This window comes from Aythya ferina (genome assembly GCF_964211825.1).
Source record: "Aythya ferina genome assembly, chromosome: 8".
In the NCBI taxonomy this organism is placed as follows: Eukaryota; Metazoa; Chordata; class Aves; order Anseriformes; family Anatidae; genus Aythya; species Aythya ferina.
The window spans coordinates 12832735-12848979 of NC_140304.1; the positions used below are offsets into that span (position 1 = coordinate 12832735).

Genomic DNA, 16245 nt, shown 5'->3' on the forward strand with positions numbered 1-16245 from the left:
ACGGTACAGCATAACCCAGGAGTTTAAGACAGTCACAGTGTCCACAGGCAAAACCACTCCAATTGCCACACAATTGTCCCTGCAAATTAAGGGACAGGCCACGTGCAGCAGCAACCCTCCCAGCCAGCCAACTACAAGCCACATTACTTTCTAGGCAGCCACAATATAAACTGCTACAAACCCCACTAAGCCCAAGCGAAAGAACCTCACCATTGCTTGCGTTTTGGAAGGACCTCTCACCCTCAGATCTCCTCTGCACCTCCTCGTTCTCAGGGGGCTTGTGGGCTGTAGCGGAGCCAGACTGGCGCTTCCTTGCACAGTCTTCACCTGCCATTGCTGCCTAGCTAGACCAGAAAAGGAGAGAAAACAATTAGTGACAAAACCTCATTTATTCTTTAAATGGTTAAAGAACAAATTACATAGCTATAGAGCAAAGAAGGCTAAGATTTTTTTTTCCCCCATTATGAATTCAGAGTTGGGTTAAGGGAAAATGAGTACACACTTGTATTAGTGTGTATTACTGCAGGTCACACTTCCCTTACTACAAGCAGTGAAGAAGCAAAAAGTATCCAAGTTTCTAAACCACTACAAAAAAAAAAAAAAAAAGCAACAACAAAAAACAACACACATCTTTTATCTCCCCACAGCTCCCTCCTTTTCCCTACAGATTTAAGTATTTAAATTGACTCGAGCCTTTGTGAAATCTTTAAAAGTCCCAAGAAGCCCTTGTAAATGCTTTCCAATAGTCAGTCGGACAGCAGAATTTGTCTTCAGAGAGCTCTGGCACGTTTGCTTTGCAGAATCGACCACATGATTTTACTTGAGCCAAGCCCCTTCCTGTCAAGACTTCAGTCCTTACTGAAAGAGCAGTTTCCTCAATAGATCCTTGTACTCTGGTTGGCCAGACAATGGCTGTATTGCAAATAAAGGAAAAACAGGAAGAGAAGATCAGGTCCGAGCTACTCCAGATTCAATGACAAAGGTCACTGCTGGGGACAGAGCTGCTAGCTAACAGGGAACACCTGAACAGCTAGACTGAAAAACTGAAAATCCTTCTTTAAAGAAAAGGGGGAAGGGACTCTAGTTTGGTCACAGAGTGACATCCCAGCACACTGCCCACAAAGAACAACTCAAAGAAGCCCACAGATATGTAGCTACAACCAGGGTCAATTTTCAGAACTGGAATTCCAGAAAAAAACATGCAGGCACCTACAGAACTAGGTTTTCAAACTAATGCTTTTCCTTTTTGATACATTTCTCCCCCACTCTGGGGGGAGAAACCAACCACCACCATTTCCTGCAGGACACTGCCCCTTCTAGCCCTGTGTCACAAGATCCCAGCAAGGTCAGCCTACACGCTACAAAACCAAGGACCATAAAAATGACAAACTTCCAAGCTGGCTTTGTAAACCAGCCGACAGCTCACACCGTCATAATTTATGTAATACAAAGAGCGCTCACCTGAAGAACACAAAGGACCAGGCATGGAAACAGTAAACCTTCCTTCAGTTAAGGTGCTCAGCAGCACAGAAAGCTCACTGGCAGGACTAGCCCACTTCTAACAGCTCTCCGCACCTATTGCTGCCATTGTTCTGAACAACCCTCTCACCTTTAAATGCAAGCCAAGCACCACGGTGAAGACACTGCTTCCTAGCTCCCAGCCTTCCCACTGGAATCCCAGTGCAGACACCACCACATCCCATCAGAACAAAGACATTTTGCCCACCTGGGGCTTACAACTATATGGAGATCACAGGCAGGCAACCACTTCAAGCCTCCTGCTCTTACACAAGGGAGGCAGCCAAAATCCTATCACATAAGAATGGGTCAGTGATCACAGCGCAGATTTTAAAGAAAAGTGAGGGAAGAAGGAGGGGAGATAAAGCAGCCACATTAATTCAATCATTAACAGCCTATCCCCTGAGCCACTACACAGCCTCTCCACTGCCTCCTGATCCGAGTCAAGTTGTTCTCCCGAACTACATCCATCCTTGTGGGGCACAGCTCTCCGGCTCCAGCAGAGGACCAAGTTTCCTCCTATTCAGCGCACGCTCCCCATCTTCAAGAGGCGCAGAAGGCAGCCTCCTCTCCAGCACACACATGGGAGTTGTAAGAGTACCTGAGAGACTGACAGAAAGGAAGCAAAGATAACCCGTTCCAGGACGATGAAGGCAGAACCACGTATGCAGAAGAAGAATTAAAGTAATTAACTCAGGGAGCTGGTACCCTGAGCGAGCTCTGCAAACGCGGTACCACAACAACCCAGCGGAGGTCAAGCCGTCAGAGCAAAGGATTTCTGGCACAGAAACAAGAGCCGTGCTGGGGAACCCTACCACAGCAGATACCTTCCTCGTGGGGTTTCCAGACAAGAAGTACACCACCACAGCACCTGATCCTCCTCCTCCTCCCCCTCAGAAGGCAGCACCCTCGCGGCCAGCAGCCGCTCCCCCGGCCCCGCTCCGAGCACCTGAGCGGCGACGCCGGCGTCCCCCAGCGGGACCGGCCCCAATAACCCCGGGCTGCGCCGCCCTCCAGCTGCCAGCACCACTCGGGGCGAGCCGGGCTCAGCTCCGCGGGGGCTCCCCGAGCCGGGCGGGCACCGGGACACGGCTCGGGTCCCACAGCGCGGGGAGGACGAGGAGGGAGGACGAGGAGGGAGGACGAGGAAGGCAACGGCGGCAGCCGCCTCACGCAGCCCCTCCCCCCCCGTCACCTCAGTCCGCTCCCGCCGCCAACGGCCCCGCGCCGCCGCTTCCCGCCTCCGCCGCGCGCCGCGCACGTCACCGCGCACCCGGCTCGATGAGGGGAGGGAGGGGGAGCTGAGGCGCCGCCAACGCCCATTGGCTGAGGGGGGAGAATGGGCGGGGCGAAGGCGGGAGGGAGGCGGCACGTGAGGCGCACATGGGGGGGCGCGCGCCCGTCCTCCCCCCACCCCCCTCCTCTGACGGTTTCCCGCCTCTCGCCTCCTGTCAGGGCCGCCCCCGGGTCCCCTCAGCGCCCCGGGACCCCCGTGAGGGGCTGGGGGGGGCCCGGCTGCTTCGGCCGGCTCTGCAGGGACCCGACTTCAAAGGGTTTGACCCGAGCAGGGGCAGATCTGTTGAAGTACCCCGTGCCCTGCAGTGAGAGGAATTGGGTGAAAGGCTCGAGCCCACCCCCCTGCCCGCTGCCTTTCTCCAGGAAGGCGCAGGCACATGACGGCTGTGAGTCACCGGGACGCGTCAGCAGCAAACAAACCCGAGTAACCTCTCAGGAGCTGCAATTTAGAGCATAGATGGGAAAGTATTGCTAAAATAAGGACTGAGCCACTAACTTTCGTGTCTTTTCCTTCTCTTCGCGGCTTCAGAGCAGTGCCATGCGTGCTGCCTGTGCAGATACACCTCGAAAGGTTGTCCCAGACCAAGGTACAAAATACAATGAGGTACTAAAACGTTTCAAAGTTTCTGTCACATTTCACCTTACTGTTAGTACCAAAAAATCATTTTGGCCAATGCATACCTGTGAAATGCTTTTTTTAACCTGTAACTGCTGGAATTGTTATTTTAAAGAATCGTTGGGGGCTCTGAGCAGAGCCACTGACTGAAAGATTTAGTTTGCAGTGGTCCCACCACCCATCTTTCATGCCATTTAGTAGGAAAACTTGTAAAAAATTAAAATAAAAAAATGTTTTTAGCATAATGCTTCTTAGAGATGATCTAAGTCAGGCTATCCATGACCACTGGTGCCCTCATGCTGAAAACGCTGTGCTAGCTTTTTACACAGAAGTGTCTTGTGGTGCCAGCATGACCTGGGTGGATGAGTGGAAAAGAAGAAACAAAAAAAAAAAACACTCTGAAAGTTTGCTAAAGATGAAAAAATTGTTGATGAAACTGTTGCATCAAATCAGTAAAGCCCCAACTCCAGACAGCAGGAAAATGAGATGCCTTTAGCAAAAAGAAAAGTGCACCTAGCTTTCAGAGTTAGTCAACTTGCTTTTTGTATTCTGCCTCAAAAGGATAGGTGCCACCATATTTTAACACCTCTTGAAAGATCTCTCAGGCCAAAGCAGCACGGTGCGATGGGCACTTAGCTCACTTCTGGTCACTCAGCCTTTCCCTAAAAGTGCTGTTTGACAACTTACCCTTCCTTTCATTCTGAGTGTGTTTCCAGGCAGCTCACCCAAGGTGCAGAGCAAAGCAGCTCCCCTTGTTACATCTCTTCCCATCCTTTAAAAAAATAGAAAAAGCCATTGCCACCTGTTTTTTGCCACTCATGCCTATCTTCTGTTGTCGTCTTCACAGGTCCAACCTGCTGTATTGTTTCATCATTTACTATGCTTGTCAGCAAGCTGCTTCTTGATTTCCTTGAGTGTTTTCCATTAATCCTGCTGGTTGCATTGCTCAATGGTTACCTAACCACAACCGTTTCTCAGCACCCCTGGATGAATCATGGCGTGGTTGCCCCCATTTGTTGGCATAGCAGCTGGTGTCCCTGACGCTCCAACCCTTTACTTATGCTTACTTGCTTCTGATGTTCATTCACACGTGCTGCCCAGGGTGGACAAATATATCTGTGTGGTGACTTCTGGGGTCTGTGAACATGGCTGGTGCTGACTGTGAGTTATGGCAGGACGGGGACAGTCAGGGAGCAGAGGCAGAGGGCTGAGGTCATTGCAGCCCCTCTAGAAAACCTGTGCCCAGTCCTGTTCCTTTCCATCTTTCTCAGCACTGTTGCAGCACAGATGTGATTAACGCTGCCTATTCCTAATTCTGTATAACTCTGCTTTATTTGCTATTTTTAGTCAGCCCAGGTACTAAGTAGCTGTGGCTGTTTCTGATGCCGGCATTGATTGCCTCTAATTTTGACTGGAATCATTAATTCCTTTAAAAATTTTTATCTAGGCTTTAAATACAGACACCTGGAAGCCTCAATACTCTCACATATTTCAGTGAAGTGTAGTGTTTCCTAGAATGTGCTGTTTACAAGTATGGTTTATAATTTCCCAATATGCATGCACCATAACAACATCCTGCTGTATAAATGAAAGCGCTCCCTCAAGTGGTAGAAAATATTGCTACACGTTACACTTTTTAAATGTTGATTTTTTTTTCCTTTAAATAAAAACACAGCAAAATGAGAGTAAAGTTAGAGCAATGAGGTAACGCCTATTTTAAGCACTGCAGTGAATGAGCTTTTGTTTTTGCACAACCAGAAAAAAAAATGGTGCTGATGTAAGACTGAGGCCAAAACTCAATCAGGCAAGTGCTGCAGTTAAAAAAAAAAAAAAAAAAGGCATTTAAGAAACTGTAGAGGACTTCAGCCTGATCTGATAACGCATGACTGAATTTTGGCAAGAAAACCTAACACTGGCTCCAGCAGACATCACATCGCTAAGGATGCCTGAAGTGTTTGTAAATCATAAGGACTGCTTTTTAAACCTCCAATGCAAGTTTTCACAGTTCCTGCTATCATCATGTCAAGATTTTGTGCGTAATTACCCTTGTTCCTCTTTACTTTGTATGCGGCCTTGGGAGTTTTCAAAATATTTGGCAAAAGAGATGCAGATTAGCACACTTCTGCGAATAGACAAGCAGCAGGAATTAGGCTCCAGCAAACAATTCCTCGTGCAGCTACTTTCCAAGCAATGAAGTTGCTGTTTTTGCTGGCAGTTGAAACAGTCACAGAAACAATCACATCTCTCTCGGCAGAGGGCAGTGGTATCCTTGCTTGTGGTATCACACCACTTTTTGCTACTGAGCTGAAATCATCCTTTAAAAAAAAAAAAAAAAAAAAAAAGCAAAGCCCTACTGTCTGGCAGCAGCAGGGTGCTGGATTTCTCTGCAAGCTTCGAAATTCAGGTGCTGAGCTTCTTGCTGCGACCATATGCTTCTGTGAAACTTGCATTGTTTTCTGAGAGGCAAATCATTTTTCCTTTCCCTAACATTTTGAAGTAATAGGATGAATCTTGCCAGCTCTTATAGTTTCGTTTGTTTGCTTGTTTAAATTGAGGGGGTTCTTTCTTCAGTATAGTTAAAAAGGAGAAGATCCTTCTAATCTGGCATCAAATCATGAAAGATATTGAATCCGTATAGGTATAACCACTGTTTAACCCTGCTAAGCTGAACTGGTTTTTTTTTGCTACTGCTCTTTACCTTCTGTAACATCCCAGCTTTCTCTTTCTGTTAGGCTCAGAAACAATTTCATGTGGGTCCCAACCACATTATATATGATAATCACTCTCCTCGTGACATGAGCTCAGACCAATCTCAGATTTATTTTGCAGCATATGCTGCTGCTTATTAAAATTGCATGAAAGTATTGAGCTGCCTCAGTGAGGGGCTCTGAAGTCATTTCAGCAGGAACACACCACATTAAATGTGCAGTCAGCCCTGGAAGAGTAACTTCAGAGTTTAGTTCCAGAACAAACAGGCCTAGCTACTGGTATTGACTCTTCTGCTTCTAAGGGCTTTCTAAATATTTTTGTGGAAACACAGTGCTGAACTTGGCCACTGTATCCTTCCCGTTCTTCCACCAGCAACTCTACAAGTTTGGTCTTCAGTTCTGGTGTTAATTTACAAAGGGGGATTTAGTGACAGATTAAAGGTAAGGAGAAAATAAAAAAAGAAAGAGGAATCAAACAACTGCAGAACTACACAAATACATACAAGGAAGAAAAAACAGGGATGCAAATATCACGTGGTATAATCCTGAAAGACGATTCTTGCCTTTCTGTGTCCTCTTTGTGGTGTTTCTTCTGAACCAAAGGGAGCCCAACACTGTTTTCCAGAAGCAGCTAAGTATTTCTCTGCCATAGCAAGGCCCAGAGCTGAGGAGGAATTAGCATGACCTGTCAGTAAAATCCATTGCTTAGCCAGTTTGGACCAGAAATCTCTTCCTCTCAATACTTCATAATAATTTGTTTCCTTTCTCTGTTTCCGAGGTAAAAATGAAGCACTCCGCTCTCCCGATAGCTGCTAAGGTGCTTATCTGGACAAAATAGCGTAAGTCAATATTTTCTACCATTTCCTTGCCTCCCATTTATTTGTAACAGTATAAAAGCACTGACTGTTGGTGAACATAGAAGAAAATTGGTGCTTTTGTAATGACTGAGCCAGGGGAATTCCCAGGACAGGCATTTGAAGGTAAAAATCACAAAGTCCAACCTATTCTGTATGTTTCAAAGCCCATGTTACAGGGACTAATAACTTTCTGTGTGCAGTAAGCAACATTTTCATTTTCTGATGTGGGAGACTTCCATGGCTTTCTCCACCCCCCAGTTTCAGAAACAGTGGAATGTTTTCAGGTCAGGACTTTGATATGCAAACCATAACATAATTCCTTGGTACTCTTTTAGACTGTCTTCAAAAGTAACGTTACGAGGCTGTGGGAAAAGTGTGGGGAAAAAACACTGAGCTGCTGTGGTGTGATCAGATCAGCTGGGGCTTCTCTTTGAATATGAGATCCCGGGGGTCATCAAGGAGAGATCTTACAGAGAAATGTCATTTAGCCACCGCGCTGGCTACTTAAAGAAACTCCATGGGGAACACCATGGAGAAGTTCAGGAGAGTCAAAATGTCAGCTAAGATCAAAATGCTAAGAGTGGTTGGTCTTTATAGCAAAAGCCCTCCCAAAGTAGCAAAACTCTGACATATTTCTTGGAGGAGAAGATTGACTTTCCGTTGTAAACTGAGAAAGGAAATGGGCTTTCAGCATGAGGCATTTCCTCTTTTCCATTTTGGTTTAATCTCTGCAGAGATAGATGACATCTACTGAAAGTAGTCCCAAGCAGGAGACATTTCTAAATCTGCCCAACCAGCTCTTTGGCTGTTTCCATAGCGATGATGCAGCCAGGCCTGCTGCTCTCCCTTCTGCAAGAACCTTTCCCAAACCTGATACGGACAGAGAACAGCATGCTTTTGTGGCTCCCCTGCCAAAACCTTCACTCTTCTCTGCTCAGGGCCATTCCCATTTCTTCCTTTTTGCTTCTCCCTGACTTTGGAAATACCTGGCCAGAGAGGGAACCTATCCACATGTTTCTTCTCTGCCTGCCTGATGTGGGAAAGGAGGGAGTGCTGCAGGTTATACAACTTGAGAGACTGGAGAGGGCAGTACTTTCCAAGTTTCCAAGCTGCCTTGGAAAGAAGTTTGGGGTGATGGTAAGGGAGAACAGTGTAGGGGCCAGGAGCAGAAACAAAGCAGAAAGAAAGAAAATCCAGATTTCTGTCTAGTCTCCCAGAAGAATTGGACTGAAACTTGGCACCTCTGGCCATAGCAACAAGTAGAGCAGTAAAGAATGTACAGACTTGGTACAATGCAGTGCTTTTTGAAGGAGATGACAAGCGTGAAGGAACACTTCCAAAACCCTGAATTCAGATAGATCTATGTCACAGCTGAGTCTCTGGCAGCTCTCAACAGAATTTCACTGAAAGTGAAAAAAAAGAAATAAAGAAAAAAAAAGTCAGAGTTACAAAGCTGAAAGAGGAGCTTTAGCTATCAGCTGACGACCAGCAGAAATGGGAGATTATAATAAATCTATACTGGGAGGTGAAACAATCTGCAGGGTTTGCTGCTGCAGTTGATCAGCATTGGGCTGAGTTGATGTGGTTACAAGAACATCTTTGTGCTCAGCAATATTCCGTTGTTGGCCTAGTGCCTTGAGGCTTGCATGCTTTGGAAATATGGATGAGGAGATGAAAACTTGAGTTTGTTTAAAGGATCTAAATCTGAAGATGGCAGGCCCAGGAGAGGGATTCTGAGCTCAAGCATGTAGGTCATGCAAGAGAGGTCTTGTCTTCGCTAGCAAGTTAATATGAAATATAGTAGAAGTGTTCCTGTTAGTTCAACCCTTGCCCCCACACACGAAGAAGTCCCCTCATTGCATAAAGTGGCTGGAGAAAACGAATCAACAAACCAAGCAGAGAACAGGGTAAACCTTGAGCGAGTTCGGTTCATCTTTTGCCACTGCTATTTCTCTACAGTACGGACCCACGTTAGAACCACTGAGACAATCAGCAGCACTTACTCCATGCAGTTTTTCCACTCGTGTTTTCCTCACCGTCTGCCAGCTCCTTGCTTCCCATTTATGAGCTTATTCACCTAGTTGCAAAAGGCTTCCAGCACCCGTAATAGCAACCACCCATCTTTGGCGCGGAAGTCTGTGCTTTATTATTCTGAAAATGTGCCTCAGAAGACCTCATTTCACTGTTGCCTGCTGATCCAGCACCAAGTTATGGGAGAATCACTGGTGTGATGCTACTGTAGTCTGTGATTTCAGGGGGAAGGATCCAGGCTGAGAGCTTTCTGGAGGTGTTCCAAATGAGCTGTCATGAGAAGAGAATCCAATACACAAGACCTCAGCGCTGAGGGAAAATCAGAGGGTTTCATGTACTCAGAGAAAAAGTGTAGAACTATAAATGCTAACTCAGTAACTCCCCAGGAATGAGCATGTGCCATGCTGGGACTGCATCATTAGCAAATCCCCGAGGCCAGCTCTCTATTTCAGACTGCACTGTATAACAACTCCAGGGAACGTACAGACACAGAGGATGCTGATAATTTCACAGCTACTGCTTCCCTGTGAGGCAGAAAATAGAAGTGCTCTGAAACTCTTTCTCGGGAACACAAAAGTAATGTTTTCCAGAGCCATCAAAAGCTGGAGCATATAGGTGTGTTCTCTGCAAACTGGGAGAAAAGAAAACAGAATAGCCTGCTGCCGTCACTGCGAAAGGAGCCACTCAGCTGATCAGGCAAGCTTTGTGGGCTGAAGCTATAGAACTGGTCCCTTGCAGAAGAAATACTGAGGGATGTAAAGTTGGCTTATGTAAACAGAAATCTCAGGGTCATGTACAATCCACGGGGGATTCATGCTATATCAGCGTCTCCCCCGGCAGCACGGACTGTTAATGCACGTCATACGTCTGCCCTTTATCACAAGCAGCCCCTGGGAAAAACTTTGAGACAGATCACTCAAGGTAATTTTGTAGTGTGACTACATCCTGAGAAAGAAGAGACAAAAAGGGAAAGGCAGACAGCAGACAGCCTGGCGGTCTCTAGCATGCTGAGGTCAAATTCCCCTTTCTGTCACTCTTGGGTATGAGAAAGTTGAGGATGACACAGAGAGGTAACAGACATGCTCCCATCTCTGCTGGCAGAGACGGACAAGGCAGCAGGCAGACTTAAGCGTACACTCGTGTGAGCACAGCGATATAATCTCCGACTATCAGAAAGAAGATGCCTGGGTTTCAGTCTTAAATGTCTCAACTTCTCTGCATAGTTCCCATTGCACAGTAAATATCTCAGCTGTATGAAATGTGCTGTTGGCTCTGGGGAGGTATTATTTCAGGTTGGCTGCAGCTGGGAGTAAAGGGTATGGCTTCAGGCCTCATTAGGTGCACACTTGACAAGTTTTCTGCACAAATGTCAATGGAAGAAAGGTTTTCTTAAGAAGACAAGGCTTGTACAGTCATCCTGTGCGTGTGGTGAAGGGAGTGTCTGTCTGTCAGTCCATCCGTCTTTCACCTCCAGGAACTTTCAAACCTGTTGGCTAATCTTACACAAATCAGATGGAGAAGTTGAGGTTCCAGAAAGTTTCAGTTCCTACGAGTTGAGGTTAGTTAGAGGACAGTCTTAACACTCTGAGCGGAGGAAATCTGTAGATGAAGAAGAATTTAGGTTGGTAGGGGTCACTGGAGCACATCTAGGCCGGTCTTCTGCTCAAAGCGCAGCCAGCTTCTAAATTAGATCAGGTTGTTCAGGGCCTCATTTTGGAGACCTCCAAGGTGTCAGAGAATCCACCCCGGACCTCAACACAAATGCACAGAGTGCAAGTCCCTTGGCTCTGCTGAGCAGGCCTCAGCAAACTACTTTTCCCCTCTTAAAGAGGGCTTGGAAGTGGCAGCCGAAGGCAAAGTCTGCAGTGATCCCCCACACCAGGCAGCCCGCAGGACTCAGCTTATGTTAAATATATTTAACCAGCAGCTAGTTACTTAATTTTGGCATTCTGTGTTAGTTAATGATTAAAAGTACAAAGGTCAAACTCAGAGACACAAGGCTTTGTATATCTCATTATTTGCTTTACCAGAAGCTACAAGGGAAGGAGTGCGGCTCTGTGTGAGTAGGAACTACGGGCTACATATCCAGCCTGACAGGCTAATGAGAACAAGTCATTCATTAACAGAAGACTTGCTGCTAGGCAAACACACACAGCTGGTATGGGAGAAGAATTTGGATGTGAAATGAGACAGTGTAGTTGTTTTTTTATAAGACATTTCCTACTTCAGCAAGTTTACAGTCTAAATAGAGACCACACAAAACACATTAAGAGCCTGATCAGAGAAAGATTAGGGCTTATGTATTTTCTGAGAGGCTTGGTAATGAGCGGAGAGGCAGAATTTGCAAAGAGAATGGAAATATTTGCATGTTTAACAGAAGGAACAGGTTTGAAACTTAAGTGAGATTTGATTACAAGTGTATATGCTGATCTCTTGGGTACTACTCTGTTCTGTGCACTCACACAAAGAAACACATTTGCAGAAACATCTTTAAAAACCCTGGCGCTTTCTCCTGCTTCATTTCTACAATTACATTTTTCTTTGGTTAGTTTCACATTACTGAGCACTTTTTAAAGAAACAACATTCAATTTGAAAACTAAAAAACTGAGAAATTTAATTCTGTATTACAGTATGAGGCAGGAACACCGTGTCATTTGAAAGACACAGTAATTGCTTGCAATTCTTGCATAATTAAATAAAAAAGCCTGCCAAGGAAGAATCTACTAGGTCTTTGTCAAATTAAACAGTAACAATACTTGAGACTGAACTTTCACTTTAAGAAATGATTTAATTATTTAGGACCATTGTATAGAGCATGGCATCAGTCATGGCCAGGGCACATGAGCATTTACCAAAGCAGTCCACAGCAAGGTTGGATCCATGCCACCCTGAATTTGTAACAGAGAACACCAATCCTGCAAGAAGTTGGATTAGGTTTCTTGACAAGACCAGAGACTAAATTCAGAAATGTATACGATTCAATACCGGGAGTGCAATCACAGAGAGATCAATTATTTTAACAAGGGCAGCATTGCAATGTTTGGGTTTCAGTATGATTTAGAAAAGCGCAGTGAGGGTGCTGGGAACTCTGGCTGGCAAAGTGTCCTGAGCATGAGTGACAAACAGAGAGGGCAAGAAAGAAGACAGTGGTGAAGGAAGCGTGAGGGGAAATCAGCATGTGAAGCAAAGAGCATGGAGAGGAATCACTGATAAGTCTTAGTTCCGTCTTATTTTAACTTCACATCTTAGAAAACCAAGATAAGGATTTATTTTTTTTCCCTAGCTAATGTAGCCTTTATTTTGTTTGGGACTACTATTGTGCTTTGCTGACTCTAATTTAAATATAGTACAGTAGTCATCAGAGGAATCTACGGTGGGATGAGTTTGGTCTTAGGGGCATTGATGGAGATACCACAGTAAGCACTGCGCTCTGAAGCATTTGCTATCCTTTAGCTAAATGTCAGCTCTTTGGCTACAAACTTCTCAGTAAGAAAAAAGCAAAAACGCAAAACAAAAAGCTTCCATCTGCAGACTAGAGATCTTTCACTACCCAATGAGCTAGTAAGACTTCAAATTAAGAACCAAAAGAATTAGGCTCCTAAACACGAATTAAGGCAATGCTGAAAGTCTGGTGGCAAAACACTGCTATTGACCCTCCTGCAGACAAATGCCTAAAAGGCCTGAATCATCACCAACACTGTCGAGGGACCTCGTATTGCCTCAGCAAATGTACTTTATCAGTAGACACGCTGTGCAAGTTGAGTACTAATTTGCAATTGCCAGCAGGTGCAGAGATTCGTCATCATTTTCTGTTTGGTAGAGACATCATTTTCCAGAGAAAAAGGCAAACAAACACCATTCGTAATGTTCTTATTAGCAAACCCCTCTACAACCTTTCATGCCTTAAACAGATGCTTGGGAAGGGTGGTGCAGCTGTAGCACTCACACAAATATCTATCAGTCAGGAAAACAGTTACTGAAGAAGTCCTATAAGTTGCTTTTTCCATGTCCCCCCACCTCTAGCTCTGCTTGGATGGAGGCCATGGCAAGGTTAAGGCTCCACGATGATGGGAATAGTTCACACACAGCCTCAGAGTAGTTAATATGTTCTAGTGCACAGTTAATAGATAGACACACAGTGACCAGCCACGCTGCTAGGATCCTGTGAGGGTGGTTAGTTGGACAGTATGCCTAATGCAAAAACAGAATGGATGTGTTTGTAGAGTTTTCTTTTAACTACCATGGAAGAAAAGAACAGTTATTAGCAGAAGAAATTCCATCTGTTAAGGGCTGCACGTGAACCTTTTGTGCTGTTGGGCAAAATCTGTTAGAAAGCTGCACTTCCTGAGAAAGCTTTTATGTTTGTAGCTGCTCATTGGACAGGCCTGCAAGTACTTCAAGCTATCTTGCATGCACTGTGCATACGTCCTAATTTAAATCATAGTAATGATTAAAAATAACTTTTTAAACAACACTGAAATGCAACCTATTGTGCCACAAAAGATCTCTGTGGATGGCGTATGTTAAGAGCTGTCAGTGCCAGATGACAGGATGAGCGAATGTCAGAAATTACATTCTCCTTTGAAACGGCTCAGCACTTACAAGCTTTCAGTGTTTATTGCAGGGTAACTAACTTCGTGTCACAAAGCCTTTATCAGATCTTAAAATCTTTCATTCTCTTTTTAATGTCTTTCCCTAGAGCCCTTTGTTCTGGCTCAGAGGTGGCTGCCTGCTGTTCGCACAGCTGAAGGCTGGGTGTTACAGGTAGCGGAGCGGCCATGCCGGGGCCATCTAGTGGACATCACACTCTGCCTGTGCAGATATCCCAGGTGAGTTACAGCTGTCCTGATTTCCATGATTTGTTCTGATATTGTAGTAAAAGCACAATAATCTTGACATGGGAAGCACAGGTATCCTTTACGCTTGAGGACTCCCCAAATGCCTAGGATCAGGCCCCTTCTGTCCTAGGCAATTCACAAATACCTCAACTAATTCTGGTCATATCCTAAACATAGGCCAAATGTTTAAAATACATCTGTTGCTCTGTGCTGCTTTGATACACTGAAGGTGTATGAGCTCGAAGAAGAGCAAAGATTACTCCTAGAATTAATTTTCAAGCTGCCAATTCAGTAATGCTAGTTAATTTTTCCCAAGTTACAAACAAAAACTGCCCAGTTGACTCAACACTCAGGCCCAGGAGTGTCCAATTTATCCACAGGCTTCTTCTGGCACAGAACTCACACTTTAGGCAAATGACAGCTGTGAGTTCATCACATAATGTGGAGCACATAGGACTGCTCATCCAGCAATTACTTGATCTTGTGATTTTTGGAGCACGCTGTGGATGTGGGGCAATGTATTGTCAGCGCTTAGAAGAAACGCCAAGAAATGGGTACATGGTAAATATTTAAAGTCAGTTCAGAAGCGATTCTAGAAATGCCACATTTCTGGTCAGGCATATTACTGTAACCTCAATGCTGCCTTTGTTTCTTGGTCCTATTATGCCTTACTCAAACAGCTCGTGAGATGGCAGATTGACTGGAAACCCAAAACTGCCAGGAGGGCAGTAACTATTAGGATACCACATTAATGCAAAGCTGCCAGCCCTCTTCAAAAGAAATTACCTTCAGACAAACAACCTATGTCTGATAATGCATGAGCCTGATAACATCACAGCTGATAATAACAGGTAGCATTGATACACATTTTACCTCTTCAAAGCGCGTTGTAATCTTTGCATAGTTAATAACTGTGACACTCCATGAAGTAAATACTCATTAGCCCTTGCTCTAACAATAAGGAATGGCGTGGCTCAGTGTCATCAGTGACTCAGTAGCAGAGAGTCATTTTTGGTTTGGAAAGTTTCTTGTTTATATCCCATCGCTCTTCTAGCAGGCAATCCAGAAGAGTGATCACCAACAAGGGCTTGGCATCCCCTGCTGTGTGGGGCCAGAGGACACGATACCATTTAAAAGATGTGGCTGAGAGCAGCCACAGTGGGGTACAGTCTGAGGACACAGCTTGTTTAGCAGACTGTCCACAACCAGTAATGTCTTGGGCACTAGTTTTGAAGCTTTTTAAATAGGGTACGGCACAATCTAAAAATACTATTATACAGTAGCAAACGGTAACCATGCTGCAGCCCCCTTCCCTTTGCAAGACCTTTTCAGAAAGCCCCTGCTTGACTCCATCCCCAGCTAAGACATATCTGTGTCAGACAATTTCTATGCAGTCAGCCATTAAGATATCCCACAGTAAGCTGTTAGATGTGCACAAGCTGCTGATATGGAGAATGTGGGATTTCATAAGGTCTGAGGAATAAGAGCAGTGATTAAACCCAATTCTCTTTAGTGTACCTACATATAATAGTCTCTTGATATTGGCATCTTCTTTTAAAATGCTAATGGCCTTCTTCTGTGTAGTTCTTTAGGATCAGTGAGTAAAAAGGCATTAGGAAATAAAAATACTATTCCTGTTGATTGGAATGAGTGGTTCTATCCTGCAAGGCAGCTGCAAATGGCACGAGGGAGTTTTATGTTTGTTGTCTCTCTGCAGTCTCTAGAGAACACAGATTTTGATTACAAGGCAAACCATTTACAAATGCAAAACCCTGCAAATTCTAGCTGGAATGAGACCAGGAAAAATCTCCACTGCGGAGTGTACCTACGTGGACTGGTTCTGCCTGTGACTGTCCGTTCTGCAGAGACACCCTCTGCTCATAGCCACATAGCCATGTCCTTTGTAGGTCCCAGGACTTGGCAGTGCGTACCCCGTGCTACACCCCAAATACTCCCAGGGCTATTTTAGGAACTGTTTTGTTGTGTGTTATTAGCAAGCTTCTCTCTAATTCCTGATCTCCCCCGTGCTCTCAGTCCATTAGTGCAATAAGTGAAGGCATTTCTGTCTGCACAGGCTCCTTGCTCCTGTTCACCCTAGCCCATTTCAGAGAGCACACAAGAGAGCCCAGCTGGGTGAACCACCCCTATTTCAAGGTAGAATTGTTATTGCAGCTGGGTGCATTTCGAGTGCAAGTGAGAGGATGGACAGAATTTTGGTAGTACCTGGCAAGTTAGAACATGACTTCAGAAGTGTCAATGGAAATTTCATATGCGAAAGCTGACTTCCATGGAGGAGCTTCTCCTCACCACCCTAGTCCAGGACAGCCACGCGAAGGTTGGTCTAGGTGTGGGTTGCTGGGGCTCCAACAAGCCAATGTGA

The 16245-nt window shown here is 45.2% G+C and overlaps 1 protein-coding gene and 1 long non-coding RNA gene across 7 annotated transcripts in view; one reads left to right on the top strand and one right to left on the bottom strand.

Moving 5' to 3' along the window:
- Positions 1 to 2787, bottom strand: part of SOAT1 (sterol O-acyltransferase 1) — a 28756-nt gene extending 25969 nt beyond the window's left edge. Inside the window, exons 1-2 of one of the 5 annotated variants that reach the window (XM_084527253.1) lie at positions 2714 to 2787; positions 211 to 344 (exon numbers count right to left, since the gene is read on the bottom strand). In XM_084527253.1, coding sequence (XP_084383379.1) covers positions 211 to 334 — 124 coding nt within the window. In that variant the 5' untranslated portion in view covers positions 335 to 344; positions 2714 to 2787. Of the gene's footprint in view, positions 1 to 210; positions 345 to 693; positions 838 to 2345; positions 2483 to 2713 lie in introns of those variants that run through there. The other 4 variants (XM_084527252.1, XM_084527256.1, XM_084527254.1 and 1 more) reach the window with 4 other exon arrangements.
- Positions 2788 to 2969: 182 nt separating this feature from the next.
- On the top strand, positions 2970 to 16041 carry LOC311440398. Of its 2 annotated transcripts, none has more exons than XR_014695385.1 (4): positions 2970 to 3401; positions 6917 to 6977; positions 13727 to 13856; positions 15940 to 16041. It is a non-coding gene; the product is annotated as an uncharacterized lncRNA (long non-coding RNA). The 2 variants fall into 2 exon arrangements; XR_014695386.1 differs by lacking the exon at positions 15940 to 16041 and adding an exon at positions 15583 to 15685.
- The last annotated feature ends 204 nt before the right edge of the window (positions 16042 to 16245 follow it).